Raw genomic sequence first — 22,660 nt, 5'->3', positions numbered from 1 at the left:
TTCCCGGGTTACCACGACAACAGAAGTTGCATCAGTTTCAGATACTTTTTTCATGTGTGTGTGACATGTGAAGTGACAGTCGCAGCAACGGTTTACAGACATTCCACCGAAGTATAAATTAAATGTAATTTTGTCCAGAGGCAGTTGTCCCATTCTAATCGTCTACAGACATGTTAGACCATGTATAAACTGGCCTTAAAGATAACAGGTTGAAGAACAGTTTGGAAAACTGCATATCTAAGGCTCTGGTCTGTCCAATAAGTGAGGGTAAATGTTCTCTGCTATCCACTTTGTTATTATTTTGGATATAGGTGAGGGTCACTTTTTCTTTTCAAACATTCAGGGAGGTTTTAGGTCAAATATATTTTTCTGAAGGGAGGGCCATCAATTTTCATTTCTGAGAGGTCTGATTTTCTCAATGTAACCCTTGTTATAAATAATGTTCAATTCCTAACGGGACACTTCACCCAAATTGCAAAATGACACATTGGTTTCCTTACCCTGCAAGCAGTCTATGGACAAGGAATGAAAACAATCCTTCCTTCGGTTTGATTTCCCTGGCACTGTTTCCATGTTGTTTCCAATGCTAACATTTGTGGCACAAATCGATTCAAGTCATGTTACCAGTATTAGCATTTATCACACATCATGTCAAAATCATCCAAAAGTATCTCAAATTGATTGTGAAGTTCTACAAAGTCACTTATAGATGATTTGAACATGATGTGCGAAAAATTATAATAGCGCTACCATGACTTGAATGGGATTTGTGTCACAAATGCTAAAATGTTAGCAATTGGAAACAGTGCCAAGGAAACTAAACCAAAGCATGGATTGCCATCATACCTTGTCCGTAGACTTCATACAGGGTAAGGAAACCAATATGTACTTTTGTAATTTGGATGAACTATCCCTTTAAGCTACAGGTTAAATCAGTTATGAACTTCACAGGGTGATGAAAGTGCAGTGATGAGCATGATGCTCATTTCCAAAAAATATTAAGGGTCTTATGGTGACATGGTAGATGCTTGGCTGCCGTTTGATAAATCAAAATAGTCTCGCTTTTTTGTCAATATTAATCATCATGCAAGCAAGCCTACCCTCACTATCTGCCAGCTGCTGGCTAGAGTGGACATGCAAAGACCAGAGTGGGAACATTCACTATATATACAGTGGGGAGAACAAGTATTTGATACACTGCCGATTTTGCAGGTTTTCCTACTTACAAAGCATGTAGAGGTCTGTCATTTTTATCATAGGTACACTTCAACTGTGAGAGACGGAATCTAAAACAAAAATCCAGAAAATCACATTGTATGATTTTTAAGTAATTAATTTGCATTTTATTGCATGACATAAGTATTTGATCACCTACCAACCAGTAAGAATTCCGGCTCTCACAGACCTGTTAGTTTTTCTTTAAGAAGCCCTCCTGTTCTCCACTCATTACCTGTATTAACTGCACATGTTTGAACTCGTTACCTGTATAAAAGACACCTGTCCACACACTCAATCAAACAGACTCCAACCTCTCCACAATGGCCAAGACCAGAGAGCTGTGTAAGGACATCAGGGATGAAATTGTAGACCTGCACAAGGCTGGGATGGGCTACAGGACAATAGGCAAGCAGCTTGGTGAGAAGGAAACAACTGTTGGAGCAATTATTAGAAAATGGAAGAAGTTCAAGATGACGGTCAATCACCCTCGGTCTGGGGCTCCATGCAAGATTTCACCTCGTGGGGCATCAATGATCATGAGGAAGGTGAGGGATCAGCCCAGAACTACACGGCAGGACCTGGTCAATGACCTGAAGAGAGCTGGGACCACAGTCTCAAAGAAAACCATTAGTAACACACTACGCCGCCATGGATTAAAATCCTGCAGCGCACGCAAGGTCCCCCTGCTCAAGCCAGCGCATGTCCAGGTTCGTCTGAAGTTTGCCAATGACCATCTGGATGATCCAGAGGAGGAATGGGAGAAGGTCATGTGGTTTGATGTGACAAAAATAGAGCTTTTTGGTCTAAACTCCACTCGCCGTGTTTGGAGGAAGAAGAAGGATGAGTACAACCCCAAGAACACCATCCCAACCGTGAGGCATGGAGGTGGAAACATCATTCTTTGGGGATGCTTTTCTGCAAAGGGCACAGGGCGGCTGCACTGTATTGAGGGGAGGATGGATGGGGCCATGTATCGCGAGATCTTGGCCAACAACCTCCTTCCCTCAGTAAGAGCATTGAGATGGGTCGTGGCTGGGTCTTCCAGCATGACAACGACCCGAAACACACAGCCAGGGCAACTAAGGAGTTGCTCCGTAAGAAGCATCTCAAGGTCCTGGAGTGGCCTACCCAGTCTCCAGACCTGAACCCAATAGAAAATCTTTGGAGGGAGCTGAAAGTCCGTATTGCCCAGCGACAGCCCCGAAACCTGAAGGATCTGGAGAACGTCTGTATGGAGGAGTGGGCCAAAATCCCTGCTGCAGTGTGTACAAACCTGGTCAAGAACTACAGGAAACGTATGATCTCTGTAATTGCAAACAAAGGTTTCTGTACCCAATATTAAGTTCTGCTTTTCTGATGTATCAAATACTTATGTCATGCAATAAAATGCAAATGAATTACTTAAAAATCATACAATGTGATTTTCTGGATTTTTGTTTTAGATTCTGTCTCACAGTTGAAGTGTATCTATGATAAAAATTACAGACCTCTACATGCTTTGTAAGTAGGAAAACCTGCAAAATCGGCAGTGTATCAAATACTTGTTCTCCCCACTGTATATATACACACACAACATTGTTTGACAAAACCCATCAGTCGAGTTGAAAATGACCCATTTAACTTATTTATTTGGTACATGAGCATTTAAGCACAAGTGATTTTTATGTGCACTGTCATTACACAAAGCCTTTAAATCGGCAACAGTCAATTTGATGGTGGGAAAATGTGCAAATCGTTTTTATGCCGACTTTAGAATATTCACATGAAATATTTGCCAATTGGATGGAAACCTAGCTTGCGGCTGGTTTCATGACAGTGGGCTGGGTTCTGAGCAAGATGTGAAAATTGCCCAAAGTCTGAATGTTGAATTACATTGTTGGACAAATATTGATGAAACAAAACAAAAAACATTAAAATACTGGACTGAGAGAGCATTTTAAAGTTTATTTAGGAGAAATCAAGTACAAAAAAAGCGACATTTTCTTTTGAAAAAAATAAGACAAAAATGAAGTAAATAAAAGATTAACAAAAAGTAAAAGGCAATGTAGTTTCCCATGTGAAGCCACAGAGTTAGGCTAGTTCCTGCGACTTGTCGTTTAGAGGCACAAGCAGTCGAATACCAATTAAATAACATTGGAACATTAAACCCCAACATATCACTGAGACAACTCGTGATAAGCCCTTACAGTTCCACTGCAGTATAGAAACAGACTCAAAACATGCAGCAGTAATGTCACCCTGACATTATCTTTATACTGAACAAAAATATAAATGCAACAATTTCATTGACATGAAGAAATCAGAATTTGGCCCTAATCTATGGAATTTATATGACTGGGAATACAGATATGAATCTAGCTTGCGGCTGGTTTCATGGCAATTCCATAACCCCACCGCCACCATGGGGCACTCTGTTCACAACATTGACATCAAACCACCCACATGACACCATAGACGTGGTTTGGGGATGTGAGGCCGGTTGGACATACTACCAAATTCTCTAAATGAACATTACATTCTCTGGCAACAGCTCTGGTGGACATTCCTGCAGTCAACATGCTAATAGCACACTCCCCCAAAACTTGAGACATCTGTGGCATTGTGTTGTGGGACAAAACAGCACATTTTAGAGCAGCCTTTTGCCCCCAGCACAAGGTACACCTGTGTAATGATCATGCTGTTTAAATAGATTATTGATATTGCACACCTGTCAGGTGGATGGATTATCTAGGCAAAGGACAAATGCTCACTAACAGGGATGTAAAAGAAAAATGCGAGAAATTTTCTGCGTACGGAAAGTCCGGGATCTTTTACTTCAGCTCATGAAACATGGGACCAACAGTAACCATGTTGCATTTATAATTTTATTCAGTGTACATTTAGATGGAGCAATTACAGTTAAGTGCCATGCTCAAGGGCACATACAGATTTTTTACCTTGTTGGCTCGGGGATTCGAACCAGCGACCTTTCGGTTACTGGCCCAATGTGTTTAACTGCTAGGCTACTTGCTGCCCCCTTTATGCCAAGAGAGCCTTATTCATAGAATGACAAGTGTGTTCCTGCACTTATCACACCTCAGACAACTCTGGAAGAGAAAAAAAAAAATCTACTTTTTAGATAGATAAAAATGAATCGTTAGACTATAATGAATATCCAATGGCTGAATATCCAGTATAAAGTTGTTTTAAAAAATGTATAGGATCTTTACGCGCGGCGCAATGATCGTCTTTACAAATTAAAGAAACGGAATATAATAGTTTGTAGTAATTCTTAAACAGTGTGTAGAATATTGGATGCAAGTACATCATTCTCAAAGAGCTGAGAGGTGACTAAAACAATGTCAACGTACTAAAACATAGTGTTAACCCATAGGTTTACTAAATGAAATGGAAATAATTTCAGAAAAGTCATACAATTGTATTCATCTGTATAACCTGCACCTTCAGTACATTACATGTTCTAGAGTGGTACTACCCTGGATTCTGTTCTAATGTTTTTTTGAACTCCCTTACAGTTTAGGCTACACGATGGAAACACCCCAAATGGAAGAGAAGCTATCCTCAATCCACAAATCTTACCAGCTCTTACTTTAAACATAAAATGGAGTTGGGTAGTAATGGCGGAATGTTCATGCCGTTGTCTCAAGACAAGCATGAGCAAGGGTTTTGTTCAAGGCCAGCCATGATACATGCGTGTGGAGTCACCTGCATTTTAGTTTTTAGGGTTAATAAACCATTACACTTAAAAAAATAAAGACTTGAGTAGAAATCCTCATTACTAGTCAATTTAACAGAAGTTAGTCAATTTGATAGTTCAACTTTCATTTGAACTTTGAACACTGACACTAAACAGATTAGAGTAAATAAAATCATGACTAAATCTAGGAGTTGCCTACAGATGTTCAATGTTTACTGTATTCAGTCATAGCATCCAGTAACACAGAATAACAACGCAATCGAGCCTATTATACTGCAGCCAGACAACCTTGCCAGAGGCTGCGTTTTGTAGATGGATGCTTGTGTGTGTATATATATTCTAATGAAAACCAGATACAAAAAAATATATTTTAGTACGACTGTACCAGCAGTGAATATTTCTAAAACGGTTACTGACAAAAATAAATTCTGATGGTAAATAGTATAGAATAACAAGGCTTATAATAGATACCAGCTATTTGAAACATGCATCTCGGTAAGCAGAATACTATCCTTATTACTAACTGTATCTATGAAATTAACCACAGTGAGTATTAGGAGAACAAAAAGGAGAAAAAAAAGAAAAAAAAGTAAAGTCCACAAATAAGAAAGTGAGTCCAGTTCAGAATAGTGGGAGAGAAAAAGAGAGAAACATTGGGACCGGAGGGAGGCCCGAGCCTTAATTGATTTACCACAGTTAGTATCGTAAAAAAAATATATATGAATAATCCCCCCAAAAATGGTATGCTCCAAATGAAACAGGTATGCCGTTAGCCCTACCCCAATCTAACACATAATAGTACAAATCAGAGCCGGCCTTCCTTTCCAAGTAAAAACACAGTCAAACACAGGGTTAGTGGAGAGTTAAAGGAGATGGCAGGATGATGGAGACAGAAGAGGGGCTAACCAGACTATGGCTTTTTGTTTGAAGTGGCAGGTGAGTTCTTTGGCTAATAAAGAAGGCATGAGGGAGTTAAGACAGAACAGTCCACCTTCTCAAAGGCTTACATTATTTGATCGTTTTGGGAATCTCTGTCAGGGTTAAGTGTTAAAAATTGTTTTTTTTAATAATCAAGAGAACTCAAAGATGACATCAGGGCTGACTAATACTGGTCCCAGAGGGCTCCTCAAATTGATATTTCTGCCTTCAAAAAGGAAGAATTTACACACTTGGACTCAATCCAAAACTGCCCTAACTGAACAATGTATCAAATCTTCCCAGATCTGAGTCAGACATTTAATAGGAGCAGGAAGAAGCCAAGGTCCGTAAAAAGCCAGTCTTGGTGTATAATACAGTATTCAAACTGATCGTCTTGTGTAGCATGGTTGTCACCGTTGTTCTGAGCTCAGGGATGTCAAGCTCGACAATGAATGGTATAGGGAGGTCAATCTGTGCCCTTATCTGATGCCACAGACAAAAGAAGTGATTGTGTTTCACCACTCAACAGTGAGGGAGGCTCAGCCCATCTTTCAGGAGTTGGCCTCTGGACTGTGGGGGCCTCCCCCTGGCCCCTTGGCCTTGATCTGGAGCCAGGTCTTCCCCAAGGCCTTGGCAAAGTGATCATCCACCGAGCCTGTGATGGACACAGAGTTGGAGACGGGCTCGGGCTCCTTGTAGTTCTTCCCCAGGCTGCGGCGGAAGTGCTCCTCGATTACAGGGTCGACGGCAGTGTTAGCTGGGATTACAGAATAGAGGTGAGTATTACAGCTCCTGAACTGAGTGAAGCTATTTATGAGTATTGAGAAAAGTCTAAATTCCATGGGTGGTATGGTAACAATGGTGCAGATATCCAATTTATGCACAGAGATTTACCAGTAAGGTAAAGTGGTGCTAAAGATTTACCATTGGCCTTCCTCTGATCGATGGGTGGGCTGGGGCTGTGAGACTTGTGGCAGTGAGACCGGTAGCAATTGCGATTGCTTGCAGGAGCACAGGTGATCACAGAGGGCCGATTCTATAAGAGATAAATACACACAAACTATGAGACTGTAGGTAAGACGCAACTGATGAATGCATGACAGTATTTCTTAATTGCCAGAATAACCTGTGGTCTGTCCACAGGGCCGGGCATGGCAGGCCTCTCTGCGCCACACAGTCCAGAGTCCAGACTGTTTTTAGTCAGAGCCAGGGGCTGGTCCAAGCCATAGGAGGGGATGGAGGCATATAAGTGGTTGTCATGGAGACCATTGGAGGAGGAAGTGATGTGCTCTACAGGGCTGTGTCCGAGGCTCCAAGGATCGCTGCGGTTGTCTCCACCGGCAGGCCGTCCCCTTGTTAAGGAAAGGACAAGTGGCAGATTACCCCCTACAGCCTTACACAGCCCACCAACTGCACCGACTATTCATAGGCCACTTTAAAAATCAATCTCGCTTTGATGTCAGGAGATTGGGCCATGCAGACTGTAGCTTAGTGAGGGTTCAGTGCTAGATTGTTCAAAAAGCAGCAGCGTTTACTTATGACACATTTAACCACATGCACACTCCTGTGTGCAATCCTTCTCTGATATCGATACATCTAAGTCCATTCATGCCGATAAATGTTTGGATACAAGTAACATTTAAATACTGTCATAAAACAACAACAAAAACATCTAAAAAGTATGTAAGTTTGCACTTACAGTTGAGCAGCAAACAGTCTGCTCATTTTGGTCATGTGGTCATTGTCACAGTCAATGCGGTCATCCACTTGCTCCTCGCCATACTTCCTTTTGCTGGGGCAGATGGGGGGAGGACCGGTCCTCATGTTGGTCATTGCAGAGGGCAGCGAGGGCATCCTGGACTCACCTGTCAGAGAAGATTCAGCTGTAGAGAACAGTCCCCGTTTATACATTTCATGCAAACCAGGGTGATCATGTCTCAATAATTTAGAACGTTTTTAAACAAAATCAGTAACAATAGGAGGAGGTGGTTTGAGCCATCCTCCCCCCCAAGTGATCGAGTTACCTGCTGTGGACATTACCTCAAAAGTGGGGACTAATGTTAGAGGTGGGGCGGCAGGTGCCTAGTGGTTAGAGCATTGGGCCAGTAACCGAAAGGTTGCTGTTTCGAATCCGAGTTGACAAGGTAAAAAAAAAAGCTGGCCTTCTGCACCTGGACATGGCAGTTAATCCACGGTAGGCCGTAATTGTAAATAAGAATTTGTTCTTAATTGACTTGTCTAGTTAAATAAAGGTTACACAGAGGTTTAGCGTTACTTTTTGTATGTCAATCCTTTCAGCCACAATGACTCAAATTTAAACGAGTGGTTAAAAAAGTGGCACGGTGTAATTGATCAATACATTAAATTGTGTTAGCTAACGTTACCCACGGTTGGTTTGTCAAAGATTTATTTTTATTTTTATGTATGGCACATAGCTAGCCAGCTATGTGAACTACGAGGGCTAGCTAGTTAGCGAACAACTAGTACTAGCTTGTTACGCCAATAACACACGTATTGAAAATGTGTAAATTATTCTCCCTTACCTTCGTAGTGTAGTCTCCCGATATTGTTGTTCATTTTGTCCAGGAACTGATAGTTCAACAGGTCCATTCTCGTGTAAAGCATTTACGCGTACAGGCTACTTGCTAACATCAAAGTTAGCAAAATAGCAGCTGGTTAAAACTAGTTAGGGTCCGTCCTAGAATATAAGAAATATAACATTAGCTAGCTAACGTTAACATTATAGGTACCTAGCTAGTTAGCTAATAGTTTAGCAACCTCTGACAACTAACGTTAGCTAATCAGTGTGTCCCTGTCAAATGGCCCACTTTGCCTGTAAACATTGGACACGTTAGCTGGCAAGGGTAACTAACTACATCGCTAGCAACGCTGGTTAACTAGCTAACTAAACTGTAAGCTGATTAGCTACTGTAGCTAGCTACGCTGGTTAGCTACCTAGCTAAGAAGATTGTAACTTACACTTCGTTCGAGTAAGAGGTCCAGATCAGATGACCGATAGTCAAAACGAACTGTGGATCAACTTGACGAAAATCAGTTCATCGTCGCTATTCAAAATGTTTCACAAACACAGTTCAGACAAGGGACGTTGCGCCACATTCCAGTTTAGCTAAACAGTGTAGCTGCTTTGCTTACCTAGCTAGCTAGCCAGCCAACTAAGCCCGATGATTCATAGCAGCTCTCCTTCTTCTTTTGTATTATGGGGCACCGCAAACAAATGTTATAGGGGAATGCCGCCACCTATGGTGTTGGCTGTGCATCAGTTTACTAGTATCATCCTACTTTTCTGTGGTATGAATGACAACAACAACAAAAAAAACTTACTGAAGCATATGTTATCCCCATCACTCTCTATTGGCCTTGGCCTACTCACCTGGACCCATCTTCCCCTACTAATCTCTTCAATGCCTCGGCATAGGACACCTGGCAACCTCAACCTGCCTTTCTCTCAGCACAATGGGTACCCCTACAGTTTACACACATCATATCTTCTCTCCCATGACCCACTCAATTTATGGTGCTTTCAAAACAACTGGGGATTCAGAAAAAAAAACTAGGTTCAATTATGTCAGTGATCTTCAAGTCAGAAAGTCAGAGCTCTAGAAAGATGCCAAAGTTTTCCACTTGGAATTCTGAGTTGGATCACCGTTCAAAAATATTTTCCCCAGTCGGACCAGGGAGTCATAGATTTACAGTTGTTTTGAACTCTGAACTCAAAAATCTCAGACTTCCGACTTCAGAGCTTGCAAGACAACAGGGAACTCAGGGAAAACAGTATCTCTGACTGGGGGAAAATCTTTTTGAACGGTCATCCAACTCGGAATTTCAAGTCAGGAACGGGCATCTTTCTAGAGCTCTGACATTCTGACCAAAAGATCAATGACATAATTTAACCTTGTTTTTTTCTGAATTCTCAGTTGTTTTGAAAGTACCAATACAGATGGAGGACTTTGACATGCAAGAAATTTGTAAAATCTACAACAACACTTGAAGCACATAGAATAGAATAACTTTTTTTTCTGAGAGATTGGTTTGTTTGTGGCATTCAAATTAGTCAATAAGCCTAGTATTATTGAGTTTTGACCCTTGGGGGGCCTCAGAGAGCTTTCTGCAGTGTTGGTAGTAGTGAACTACATGAAGTTCAAATAGTAATTTAACCACATTTTGTAGTAGCTTGGTTGTAGTTGAACTGAAAAGAAATGTTGGTAGTGTTTTCAATAGTTAAGAACTTTTTTTGCCATGTAGCGGTGTAACTAACTACTGGAACTACACACTACTTTTTTGCAAAAAATAAATAAAATATAGCTCTCAATACCACAAGGATGACGCAAGTGAAGTTTAGTGCTGTAGGTTGGATGCAGCAGGTAATCATTCTTAAAGTCATTAGGGCTAGGTGTCCCGTCAGCGGGACACCTGCCGGCAACTTCTGGTGAAATTGGAGGGCGTGCAATTCAAATAAATAATCATAAAAATTATGGATATTAAACATCTAGGTACATACAAGTGTCTTATATCGGTTAAAACCTTAAATTGTTGTTAATCTTACAGCGAAAGCATTCCATGCTATTGTTCGATGATGGCGCCCCACATCAAGATATTTTTAAACCAGGACAGGCTTCGTAAAATCACAAATAGCGATTAAATATTCACTTACTTTTTGAAAATCTTCCTCTGATTTGCAATCACAAGGGTCCCAGCTACAACATGCATGGTCGTTTTGTTAGATAAAATCCTTCTTTATATCCCAAAAAGTCTGTTTAGCTGGCGCCATCAATTTGAGTAATCCACTCATTCAACATGCATAGAAAGGAATCCAAATAGCTACCGCTAAACTTTGTTAAAACAGGTCAAAATACGTTTCTATATAATCCTCAGGTACCCTAAAATGTAATTAAACTATAATATTTCATACGGAAAGAAGTATGTTCAATAGAAAAGCTAAACTAGCAAGTGTGCGTCCTCTTCATCGTGCGCCACTAGACTTTTTTCCAACTCTGACTCCCTGTACCAAAACTCAAAATTCTTCCTCATTTGGGAAGAAACAAGCCTGAAACCTTGAACAAAGACTGTTGACATCTAGTGGAAGCCATAGGAATTGCAATCTGGGAGCTGGAATTGCATAGGAAAGATTGAAAGATCGTGGGCTCTCAAAAAAAGTATTCTGGTTAGTATTCTGGTTACTTTTGGCACGTCAGTCAGACAGGAAGTGGAGCAAAATAGACCCTAGCCTGAAGAAGTCGTGCTGAGTTTATATATAAATATGAATATTTATAAATATAGTGCCTTCAGAAAGTATTCACACCCCTTGACTTTTTCCCCACTTTGTTGTGTTACAGCCTGATTGAAAATGTAATATATATTTATTTTTTTCACTGGCCTACATACACTGCCCCATAATGTCAAAGTGGAATTGTGTTTTTCAAAAATGTAAAACATTTATAAAAAAAATGAAAAGCTGAAATGTCTTGAGTCAATAAGCATTCAACCCCTTTGCTATGGCAAGCCTAAATAAGTTCAGGAGTAAGAATGTACTTAACAAGTCACATAATAAGGTGCATGGACTCACTCTGTGTACGATAATAGTGTTTGACATGATTTTTGAATGACTACCTCATCTCTGTACTCCAGACGAGCTTCAATGCCATACAACTCTCCTTCCGTTGCCTCCAACTGCTCTTAAATGCAAGTAAAACGAAATGCATGCTCTTCAACCGATCGCTGCCCACACCTGCCCGTCTAGCATCACTACTCTGGACGGTTCTGACTTAGAATATGTGGACAACTACAAATACCTAGGTGTCTGGTTAGACTGTAAACTCTCCTCCCAGACTCACATTAAGCATCTCCACTCCAAAATTAAATCTAGAATCAGCTTCCTATTTCGCAACAAAGCATCCTTCACGCATCCTGCCAAGCATACCCTTGCAAAACTGACTATCCTACCGATCCTTGTCTTCGGCAATGTAATTTACAAAATAGCCTCCAACCCTCTACTTAGCAAATTGGATGCAGTCTATCACAGTGCCATCCGTTTGGTCACCAAAGCCCCATATTTATTTATTGTTTTGCTCCTTTGCATCCCAGTATCTCTACTTGCACATTCATCTTCTGCACATCTATCACACCAGTGTTTAATTGCTAAATTGTGATTATTTCGCCACTACGGCCCATTTATTGCCTTACCTCCCTAATCTTGCTTCATTTGCGCACACTGTACATAAACTTTTCTATTGTGTTATTGACTGTATGTTTGTTTATTCCATGTGTAACTCTGTGTTGTTTGTGTCGGACTGCTTTGCTTTTTCTTGGCCAGGTCGCAGTTGTAAATGAGAACTTGTTCTCAACTGGCCTACCTGGTTAAATAACGGTGAAATAAAGAAAAATTAAATACATATATGTATCAGGTTTGAAGGTAAGACCCAAATGCAGACTGTGTCGAAGTAGTAATGTTTATTACAGCAACAGGGGCAGGCAAACGACAGGTCAAGACAGGCAGGAGTCGATAATCCAGAGTAGTGGGGCAAAGGTACAGGACAGCAGGCAGGCTCAGGGTCAGGGCAGGCAGGAATGGTCAAAACTGTGAAAAACAGAAAACAGGCACAATAGGCAAGACAGGAGCAGGTGGAAAACCACTGGTAGATTTGAAGAACAAAATGAACTGGCAACAGACAAACAGAGAACACAGGTATAAATACACAGGGGATAATGGGGAAGATGGGTGACACCTGGAGGGGGGTGAAGACAATCACAAGGACAGGTGAAACAGATCAGGGCATGACAAATATCTGTAAGATCCCTCAGTCGAGTAGTGAATTTCAAACACAGATTTAACCTCAAAGATCAGGGAGGTTTTGCAATGCCTTCCAAAAAAGAGAGCCATTTGGTAGATGGGTACAAATAAAAAAGCAGACATTGAATATCCCTTTGAGCATGGTGAAGTTATTAATTACACTTTGGATGGTGTATCAATACACCCAGCCACTGCAAATATAAAGTTGTCCTTCCTTACTCAGTTATCAGAGAGGAAGGAAACCAATCAGGGATTTCACCATGAGGCCAATGGTGACTTTAAATCAGTTACAAAGTTGAATGGCTGTTTGGGAGAAAACTGAGGATGGATCAACAACATTGTAGTTACACAATACGAACCTAATTGACAGAGTGAAAAGAGGGAAGCTTGTACAGAATACAAATATAACAAAATGTGTATCCTGTTTGCAACAAGGCACTAAAGTAATAATACAAAAAATGTTGCAAAGCAATACACTTTTGTCCTGAATACAAAGTGTTAGGTTTGGTGCAAATCTAATACAACACATTACTGAGTACCACTCTCCATATGTTCAAGCATAGTGGTGGCTGCATCACGTTATGGGTATACTTGTAATCGTTAGGGACTGTGGAGCTATTCCAGGATAAAAAAGAAACACAATGTAGCTAAACAGGCAAAATCCTATAAGATAATCTGGTTCAGTCTGCTTTCACCAGACACTGGGAGATGATTTCCCCTTTCAGCAGGACAATAACCTAAAACACAAGGTCAAATCTACACTGGAGTTGCTTAACAAGAAGACAGTGAATGTTCCTGAGTGGACAAGTTACAGTTTTTACTTAAATCTGCTTGAAAACTTATGGCAAGACCTGAGAATGGTTGTCTAGCAATGATGAACAACAAATTTGACTGAGCTTGAAGAATTTTGAAAATAATAAGGGGCAAATGGTGTGGAAAGCTCTTAGATACCCAGATTGAATCACAGCTGTAATCGCTGCCAAAGGTGATTCTAACATGACTTACATTAATATACCTTGATTAAATAAGTTTCTTTTTATTTACATTTATTACAAATGTTAGAATTTTTCTTCCATTTTGATATTACAGTGTGTAGATTGTATATATATTTTTTTACTATTAACTCATTTTTAATCTCACTTTGTAACACACCAAAATGTGGAAAAAGTCAAGGGGTGTGAATACTTTCTGAAGACATATTCAGACTCCTTGACTTTTTCCACATTTTTTACGTAACAATCTTATTATAAAATGGATTAAATAAAACAAAGTGAAACTAGTTTTTAGAAATGTTTGCAAATGTATAAAAAAAACAGAAATAACTTATTTACACAACTATTCAGACCCTTTGCTATGAGACTCGAAATTGAGCTCAGGTGCATCCTGTTTCCATTGATCATCCTTGAGATGTTTCTACAACTTGATTGGTGTCCACCTGTGGTAAATTCAATTGATTGGACATGATTTGGAAAGGCACACACATGTCTATATGAGGTCTCACAACTAACAGTGAATTTCAGAGCAAAAAGCAAGCCATGATGTCGAAGGAATTGTCTGTAGAGCTCCGAGACAGGATTGTGTCGAGGCACAGATCTGGAGAAGGGAACCAAAAAATTTCTGCAGCATTGAAGGTCCCCAAGAACACAGAAACCTACATCATTATTAAATGGAAGAAGTTTGGAACCACCAATACTTTTTCTTATGCTGGCAGGTCAGCCAAACTGAGCAATTGGGGGAGAAAGTGCTTGGTCAGGGAGGGGAACAAGAACCTGATGGTCACTCTGACAGAGCTCCGGAGTTCCTCTGTGGAGATTAGAGAACATTCCAGAAGGACAACCATCTCTGCAACACTCCACCAATCAGGCCTTTATGGTAGAGTGGCCAGACGGAAGCCAAAGTCACATTACAGCCCGCTTGGAGTTTGCCAAGAGGCACCTAAAGGAGTCTGACCATGAGAAACAAGATTCTCTGGTCTGATGAAACCAAGATTGAACTCTTTGGCCTGAATGTCAAGCGTCACATCTGGATGAAACCTAGCACCATCCCTACGGTGAAGCATGATAGTGGCAGCATCATGCTGTGGGGATGTTTTTCAGCGGCAGGGACTGGGAGACTAGTCAAGATTCAGGGAAAGATGAACGGAGTAATGTACAGAGAGATCCTTGATGAAAACCTGCTCCAGAGCACTCAGGACCTCAGACTGTGGTGAAGGTTCACCTTCCAACAGGACAACGACCCTAAGCACACAGCCAAGACAACGCAGGAGTGGCCTTGGGACAAGTCTCTGAATGTCCTTGAGTGGCCAAGCCAGAGGCGGACTGGAACCCGATCAAACATCTCCGGAGAGACCTGAAAATAGCTGTGCAGTGACGCTCCCCATTCAACCTGGCAAAGCTTGAGAGGATCTGCAGAGAATAATGGGAAAAACTCCCCAAATACAGGTGTGCCAAGCTTGGAGCGTCATACCCAAGAAGACTTGAGGCTGTAATCGCTGCAAAAGGTGCTTCAACAAAGTACTGAGTAAAGGGTCTGAATACTTAGGTAAATGTTATTATTCCGTTTTTTATTATTAAGACATTTACAAAGCTTTCTAAAAACGAGTTCATACTTTGTCATTATGGGGTATTGTGTGTAGATTGATGAGGCGGGAAAACAATTGAATCCATTTTAGAATAAGGCTGTAAAGTAACAAAATTAGGAAAAAGTCAAGGGGTCTGAATACTTTCCGAATGCACTGTATATACTGACTGCACTAGCAGCAGGACTTCTGGTTTCTCATTTTCCTTAATAAAATATCCACTTTTCACTACAGTCAGACCACATAATAGGGCAACAATATTTGTTGACACAGATATACTAATCACGATATTTCACATTGTTTGTCTGCATAATTTAAATCTAACAATCATTTGCATGAGACAAAGTCCACTTGATCAATAGTTATTGCTAGAGTATCTTGTTGTGCCATTGGTGCCAATGACATCTATAGTGCCACCAACTGGTCTGGTGCAGCCATCTAAGGTTGCAGTGACTTTATATTCAAACAGTATTAGGTATGAAGGTAAAACCCAGATACAGACAACGTCGAATTAACAATGGTTTAATAATCCAACAGGGGCAGGCAATAGACTGCAGGGGTCAGTAAACCAGAGGTGGGGCAACGGTACCGGATGGCAGGGAGGTTCAGGGTCAGAGTAGGCAGAGGTCAATAATCCAGAGGTGGGGCAAAGGTACAGGTCGGCAGGCAGGCAGGCTCAGGGGCAGGCAGTGTGGTCAGGCAAGGGTCAAAACCAGGAGGGCAAGATAAAGAGAGACTGGGAAAAGCCGGCGCTGAGAACAAAAACGCTTGATGACTTGACAAACAAGACAAACTGGCAACAAACAAACAGAGAACACAGGTATAAATACACAGGGCATAATGGGGAAGATGGGCGACACCAGGAGGGGTGTGGAGACAATCACAAAGACAGGTGAAACAGATCAGGGTGTGACACACAGCTTCTAAAGACATACAGTACCAGTCAAAAGATTGGACACACCTACTGATTCAAGGCTTTTACTTTATTTTTACTATTTTCTACATTGTACAATAATAGTGAAGACATCACAGCTATGAAAAAACACATTTGGAATAATGTATTAATTAAGAAAGTGTTAAACAAATCAAAATGTATTTCATATTTGAGAATCATCAAAGTAGCCACCCTTTGCCTTGATGACAGCGTTGCACACTCTTGGCATTCTCTCAACCAGCTTCATGAGGTAGTCACCTGGAATGCACTTCAATTAACAGGTGTGCCTTGTTAAAAGTTAATTTGTGGAATTTCTTTCCTTCTTAATTCGTTTGAGCCAATCAGTTGTGTTGTGCCAAGATAGGGGTGGTATACAGAAGATAGCCCTATTTGGTTAAAGACCAAGTCCATATTATGGCAAGAACAGCTCAAATAAGCAAAGAGAAACGACGGTCCATCATTACTTTAAGAGATGAAGGTCAATCAAACAGGAAAATGTAAATATCTTTGAACGTTTCTTCAAGTGTAGACCTAAAAACCATCAAGCGCTATGATGAAGCTGACTCTCATGAGTACCACCACAGGAAAGGAAGACCCAGAGTTACCTCTGCTGCAGAGGATAAGTTCATTAGAGTTACCAGCCTCAGAAATTGCAGCTTAAAAAAATGCTTCACAGAGTTCAAGTATTTGTGGTTCCAACCGCTGTGTCTTTGTGAGATGCAGAGTAGGTGAATGGATGATCTCCGCATGTGTGGTTCCCACCGTGAAGCATAGAGGAGGAGGTGTGGGGGTGCTTTTCTGATGACACTGTCAGTGATTTATTTAGCGTTTAAGGCACACTTAACCAGCATGGCTACCACAGCATTCTGCAACGATATGCCATGCCATCTGGTTTGCGCTTAGTGGGACTACCATTTGTTTTCAACAGGACAATGACCCAAAACACACATCTAGGCTGTGTAAAGGCTATTTGACCAAGAAGGAGAGTGATGGAGTGCTGCATCAGATGACCTGGCCTCCACAATCACCCAACCTCAAACCAATTGAGATGGTTTGGGATGAGTTGGACCGCAGAGTGAAGTAAAAGCAGTCATTGTCACGGCTGTTAAAAGGAGAGGACCAAGGTGCAGCGTGGTGAGCCTACATTTTCTTTTATTAGGGAAAAAGACGCCGAACAAAAACAATAAACACTACAAAAACAAACCGTGAAGCTAAAGGCTATGTGCCCTACAAACAAAGACCACTTCCCACAAACACAGGTGGGAAAAGGGCAGCCTAAGTATGGTTCTCAATCAGAGACAACGATAGACAGCTGTCCCTGATTGAGAACCCTACCCGGCCAAAACATAGAACTAAAAAACATAGAACATAGAATACCCACCCCAACTCACGCCCTGACCAAACCAAAATAGAGACATAAAAAGGATCTCTAAGGTCAGTGCGTGACAGTCTTCAAGTGCACAGCATGTGGGAACTCCTTCAAGACTGTTGGAAAAGCATTCAAGGAGAAGCTGGTTGAGAGAATGCCAAAAGTGTGCAAAGCTGTCATCAAGGCAAAGGGTGGCTACTTTGGAGAATCTAAAATCCAAAATACATTTTGATTTGTTTAACAATTTTATGGTTACTACTTGATTCTATATGTTATTTCATAGTTTTGATATCTTCACTATTATTCTACAATGTAGAAAATAGTAAAAATGAAATTAAACTTGATTGAGTAGGAGTGTCCAAACGTTTGACTGGTACTGTATATAACTGAACAAAAATATAAATGCAATTTCAATGATTTTACTGAGTTACAGTTCATATAAGGAAATCTGTCAATTGAAATAAATTCATTAGGCCTAATATAGGGATTTCACATGACTAGGCAGGGGTGTAGCATTGGGTGGACCTGGGAGGGCATTGGCTTGGGAACCAGGCCCACCCACTGGGGAGCTGGGCCCAGCCAATCAGAATTCATTTTCCCCCACAAAAGGGATTTATTACAGACATAAATACTCCTCAGTTTCATCAGCTGTCTGGGTGGCTGGTCTCAGATGATACTGCAGGTGAAGAAGCCAGAAGTGGAGGTCCTGGGCCGTAGTTACATGTGGTCTGCGGTTGTGAGGCAGGTTGGACGTACTACCAAATTCTCTAAAATGGCAATGGAGCTGGCTTATGGTAGAAATGTGAACATTCAATTATCTGGCAACAGCTCTGGTGGACATTCCTGCAGTCAGCATGCCAATTGCACGATCCCTCAAAACTTGAGAATTGTAGCATCTGTCATGCTGAAAGACCCAGCCACGTTTCATCTTCAATGCCCTTGCTGATGGTAGGCTTTGTTACTTTGGTCCCAGCTCTCTGCAGGTCAAGCTCAGTACTATATCTCAGGCATTGGTAAACTAAGGGATCCGTGTGGTTCTGGGATTTTTGCTCACCGTTCTTGTGATCATTTTGACCCCACAGGGTGAGATCTTGCGTGGAGCCTCAGATCGAGGGAGATTATCAGTGGTCTTGTATGTCTTCCATTTCCTAATAATTGCTCCCACAGTTGATTTCTTCAAACCAAGCTGCTTGCCTATTGCAGATTCAGTCTTCCCAGCCTGGTGCAGGTCTACAATTTTGTTTCTGGTGTCCTTTGACAGCTCTTTGGTCTTGGCCATAGTGGAGTTTGGAGTGTGACTGTTTGAGGTTGTGAACTGGTGTCTTTTATACTGATAACAAGTTCAAACAGGTACCATTAATACAGGTAACGAGTGGAGGACAGAGGAGCCTCTAAAGAAGAAGTTACAGGTCTGTGAGAGCCAGAAATCTTGCTTGTTTGTAGGTGACCAAATACTTATTTTCCACCATAATTTGCAAATAAATTCATAAAAAATCCTACAATGTGATTTTCTGGAAAAAAAATTCTCTTTTTGTCTGTCATAGTTGAAGTGTACCTATGATGGAAATTACAGGCCTCTCTCATCTTTTTAAGTGGGAGAACTTGCACAATTGGTGGCTGACTAAATACTTTTTTGCCCCACTGTATAACACACTGTGGCTACTCCCAATATAAGTGAACCCCAAATCAATGTAGTTCTCACCATATTTGCTTGCGCCTCTTCGATGGTCCAACGTCCCTATCTGTTGTTTGGTGCTTTCCCGGGTAAGGGGGCAGTAGCTCTTCGGCTGCTAGCTGGGCTAGCATGGACACATAGAATTACTGATGCTAGCATTGGATGTGCTCGTGGAAGCAGAACAACTTGTGGCGTCGACAGGTGCAGGTGTACTACTGCTGGTAGTAGCAGTTCCACCAGTAGAGCTGGTATGTGTCTCTATGGACGCGCTCCTTACATTTTTTAACCATTTATCAATTTTCGAGCAAACGGAATGAGCAGCAGCTACGTTTGGCTACATATGGACTGTTAGTGGAGAGAGTAACGGTTAACGTGATTGGATGTTCATTATTTGACTAGGCTACCTGTATTTGACATTGTGTTGTTATTTCGCTTAACACTAGATTTTATTTTATTTTTGGCAGTGAAATGAGGGTACTCAGGCGAGAAAAAAACATCACTCAAATGTATAGCACCGTTGGAAAATCAAAACGGACTGTTTGAAAATGTGAATCACATTTTTTTTATTTGGCGTACCCCCGACGGCAGTACCCCAGTTTGGGAATAGCCGGTGTAGATAATTATTTTACCATCTAAACCGCCGTGAAATATACAGTATTTTCCATAACCAAAAATATTATATTTTCAGCTGTTTGAAGCTGGTGTACAAAACTAAAAGTAAAAGACGTAAAAACATTTCTTAAAAACGGGAAGCATAGATATAGCACACATAGAACAGATCTACCACTTCTTAGATTTGCTTTCAATGAGAATGACATATCTATAACTCACATTTCTATGTGAATTTGGTAGGGTAGGGTCGCATTTGCCGGAGCAAATGGGGCATCCATCGAGGGCTTGAATCTGCAGAGGGATGGGGCATGTCATGCAGGGGATTTGTAATTCTCTGGCGAAGTCTTGATCAATTAAATTATCTGCGGCCCCGGAGTCCGCGAAGGCTTGAATCTGGTGCTGACGGTTGTCCCAGTGGAGGGTTGCGGGTAGTGCCAGATGGTGACTGGGTAGCCGGGAGGTAACTGCACAGTTCGTCAGGGTCTCCCCTCGTCCTGGCGAGCCCTAGCGTTTCCCGTCAGCTCTGGGCATGTAGCACGGAGATGGCCAAGACCTCCACAGTAGAGGCAGCAGCCTTCGCGCATGTGCCTGTCACGCTCCTGTGGGCTCAGATGCGTGTGTCCCAGCTGCATGAGCTCCTTAATGCTGGGTTCAGGGGGCTTGACGTGCTCAGAAAATCGGGATACTGTCTCATGCGTTCTCGGAGCTGGTTGTCGATTCTGATTGCCAGCGTTATCTGGGACTCGAGGTCCTCTCCCAGTTCCCGAGAGACAATTTCATCCTTGATGGAATTAGACAACCCCTGGTGGAAAGCGGTGACCAGTGCCTCTGTATTCCACCCACTCTTGGTGGTGAGGGTGCGGAACACAATGGCGAAGTCAGACACTGGTCTGGCCCCTTGGCGGATGTTGAACAGTCAGCTGGCCGCTTCTCGTCCGCCAACAGGGTGGTCGAAGACTCGTCGCAGCTCGGCAGTGAAGGCTAATATGGAGCTGCAGGATGGTGGCTGCTGTTCCAACATCGCCGTTGCCCATGCCAGGGCCTTGCCCAAGAGTAGAGAGATTATGTATGCGATCATGGCCCGATTGGTGTGGAACGAGGAGGACTGTAGCTCGAACACCAGAGAGCACTGAGTGAGTAAACCCTTACATCCTCCCGGGTGGCGTCATACCGCTCGGGGGCTGGGATCTTGGGTTCCCGGTGCAGGTTCCCTGGAAGAACTATGGCAACGCCTGTAGCACTGGGTGATGAGACTTGGGCATTGGCTCCTCTTGGGTTGGGGTTGGACTGTGGTTGGAGGGAGTCGGTAAGTGCCAGGAGGATTTCTGATATCTGGAAGAGTTATTCTTGCTGCCACCCCAGCAGTGCTCCTTGGTGGGTTACAACATTCCTGATCTGGGTGATCTCTGCTGGGTCCCTGTTGTGGGCGGAAGCTTGCTGTGACATAGTGAGGTTGGACCCAGGTGCAGAGAGGAGACCAGATGTGGAATCAGTGGTTAAGGATAAACATAATACTTTACTGAGAAACAGTAACGGAAGGGTCACAGTAACACTGGGAAAACAATGAACACCAAGTCTCGAAAACTCACTCAGGAGACAAACGGAAATCACACCTCTTTTAACAGGGATATCATAGTGAGTAAATAGAACACACCTGAGTGTCGTTAATGTCTCTAGGACAGTCTCTGCCGCCCTCTGGTGACAGGTGGAACCATGACATAATCATCGCTTGCGATACAGTTTTAGAAACATATGGAACTCATCTTTCATATCAGCGAGGAATAATCTTTCAAATAACAAATATACACTTAATGTAGCAGGTTTTCACAGATCCATATGGCTGTGTGCCTCCAGCCGATAAATTGGACTTCTGCTACACTTCTTCCCCAGTTACCCTTCTTTCGAGCGCGCCAGATAATTAATTAGAACCGTCTGTCTTCCATAAACAAGTGCTGTAACATGGAGATATGGCTGTGTGGGAACACTATCCCTATCCCTATTTAGCGGTGTGAATGGGCTACCACACCACTAGCTTTCTGGGGGTCTGAAAAGCAACTAGCTAACAAATTGAAAATAACAACAAGAAGGCCAAAATGTCTCATATTTTGGAAATGCTGTTGTAAGATATTGTGAAATGTCCTTTACAGTGGATATTGAGCACATATTTTACTCTTAAAATGTTGATCTCTGATGTAGGAAGTTCATATAATTGTTTTAAATGTTTCAGACAGTGGGCCCGGAATGGAAAACAATTGAGAACAGCAGAGAAAGCTACCTAGCACATAGCAAGGAAATACTCTCTGGAAGGAAAACAATCATGAGAGGAACCAGACTCATGGGGGTGTGCATTATGAATGGTATGCAGCTCATTATCTAAAATCTTATGAGTATGGGATCCTTGCCACTAAAGGCCTAAGGGTCATTAGGCCATGTGATATTATGTGTTTAACTCATAGAGATACTGCATCATGATGGATTATGTTTTCATGAGCGTGTTTAAAATGAAGACATAACTATAATGTAGCAACCTTAACCTAACACCTAGCAACCTTGTCAAGAGGTTTGGACCGCTTGGCTTACCTGTTAAGGTTTTGGCTTGACAGTCACTGGACCAGGACCCCCCCCCCATCCCCAATGTAGGCCATGCGTGTATTGCGCTGTGATTAGGGATGATCATAATATTATACTGTAATTTACTAGTGTTGTTTGCATAATTATCTACCCTCGCATTAGCCACTGTTGTGCTCCTACTCATTAAGACTTGTGTCCTTCCTTTCTGGCTAAATCAGGCCTGACTACGCTTACAATCCACCATCTCTACACGTATCACCCTACCTGAGATAATAGCAGA

The 22,660-nt window shown here is 41.9% G+C and overlaps 1 protein-coding gene across 2 annotated transcripts; it reads right to left on the bottom strand.

Moving 5' to 3' along the window:
* Positions 1–3,142: 3,142 nt before the first annotated feature.
* Positions 3,143–9,030, bottom strand: LOC139556965 (transcription cofactor vestigial-like protein 4). 2 transcript variants are annotated; one of them, XM_071371172.1, is made up of 6 exons: positions 8,813–9,030; positions 8,377–8,531; positions 7,533–7,716; positions 6,960–7,185; positions 6,758–6,869; positions 3,143–6,590 (listed from the first exon to the last, which is right to left on the bottom strand). In XM_071371172.1, the coding sequence occupies exons 2-6, from the start codon at positions 8,456–8,458 to the stop codon at positions 6,385–6,387; spliced, it is 810 nt and encodes a 269-aa protein (XP_071227273.1). In that variant the 5' UTR covers positions 8,459–8,531; positions 8,813–9,030; the 3' UTR covers positions 3,143–6,384. The 2 variants fall into 2 exon arrangements, with proteins under 2 accessions (XP_071227273.1, XP_071227274.1); XM_071371173.1 differs by having other exon boundaries at positions 5,272–6,590; positions 7,533–7,698; positions 8,813–9,024.
* Between the last annotated feature and the right edge of the window lie 13,630 nt (positions 9,031–22,660).

Source organism: Salvelinus alpinus, chromosome 28 (assembly GCF_045679555.1).
Source record: "Salvelinus alpinus chromosome 28, SLU_Salpinus.1, whole genome shotgun sequence".
In the NCBI taxonomy this organism is placed as follows: domain Eukaryota; kingdom Metazoa; phylum Chordata; class Actinopteri; order Salmoniformes; family Salmonidae; genus Salvelinus; species Salvelinus alpinus.
This window is presented reverse-complemented; position numbering and strand designations above follow the sequence as displayed.

Excerpts from the sequence above, each read along its gene's own strand:
- LOC139556965 (XM_071371172.1), bottom strand. The coding sequence starts at position 8,458 with ATGCTTTACACGAGAATGGACCTGTTGAACTATCAGTTCCTGGACAAA. Across the intron at positions 7,717-8,376 it reads CGGGAGACTACACTACGAAG|CTGAATCTTCTCTGACAGGT; the intron begins GTAAGGGAGAAT and ends TGTTCTCTACAG. Across the intron at positions 6,870-6,959 it reads GCCCTGTGGACAGACCACAG|AATCGGCCCTCTGTGATCAC; the intron begins GTTATTCTGGCA and ends TATCTCTTATAG.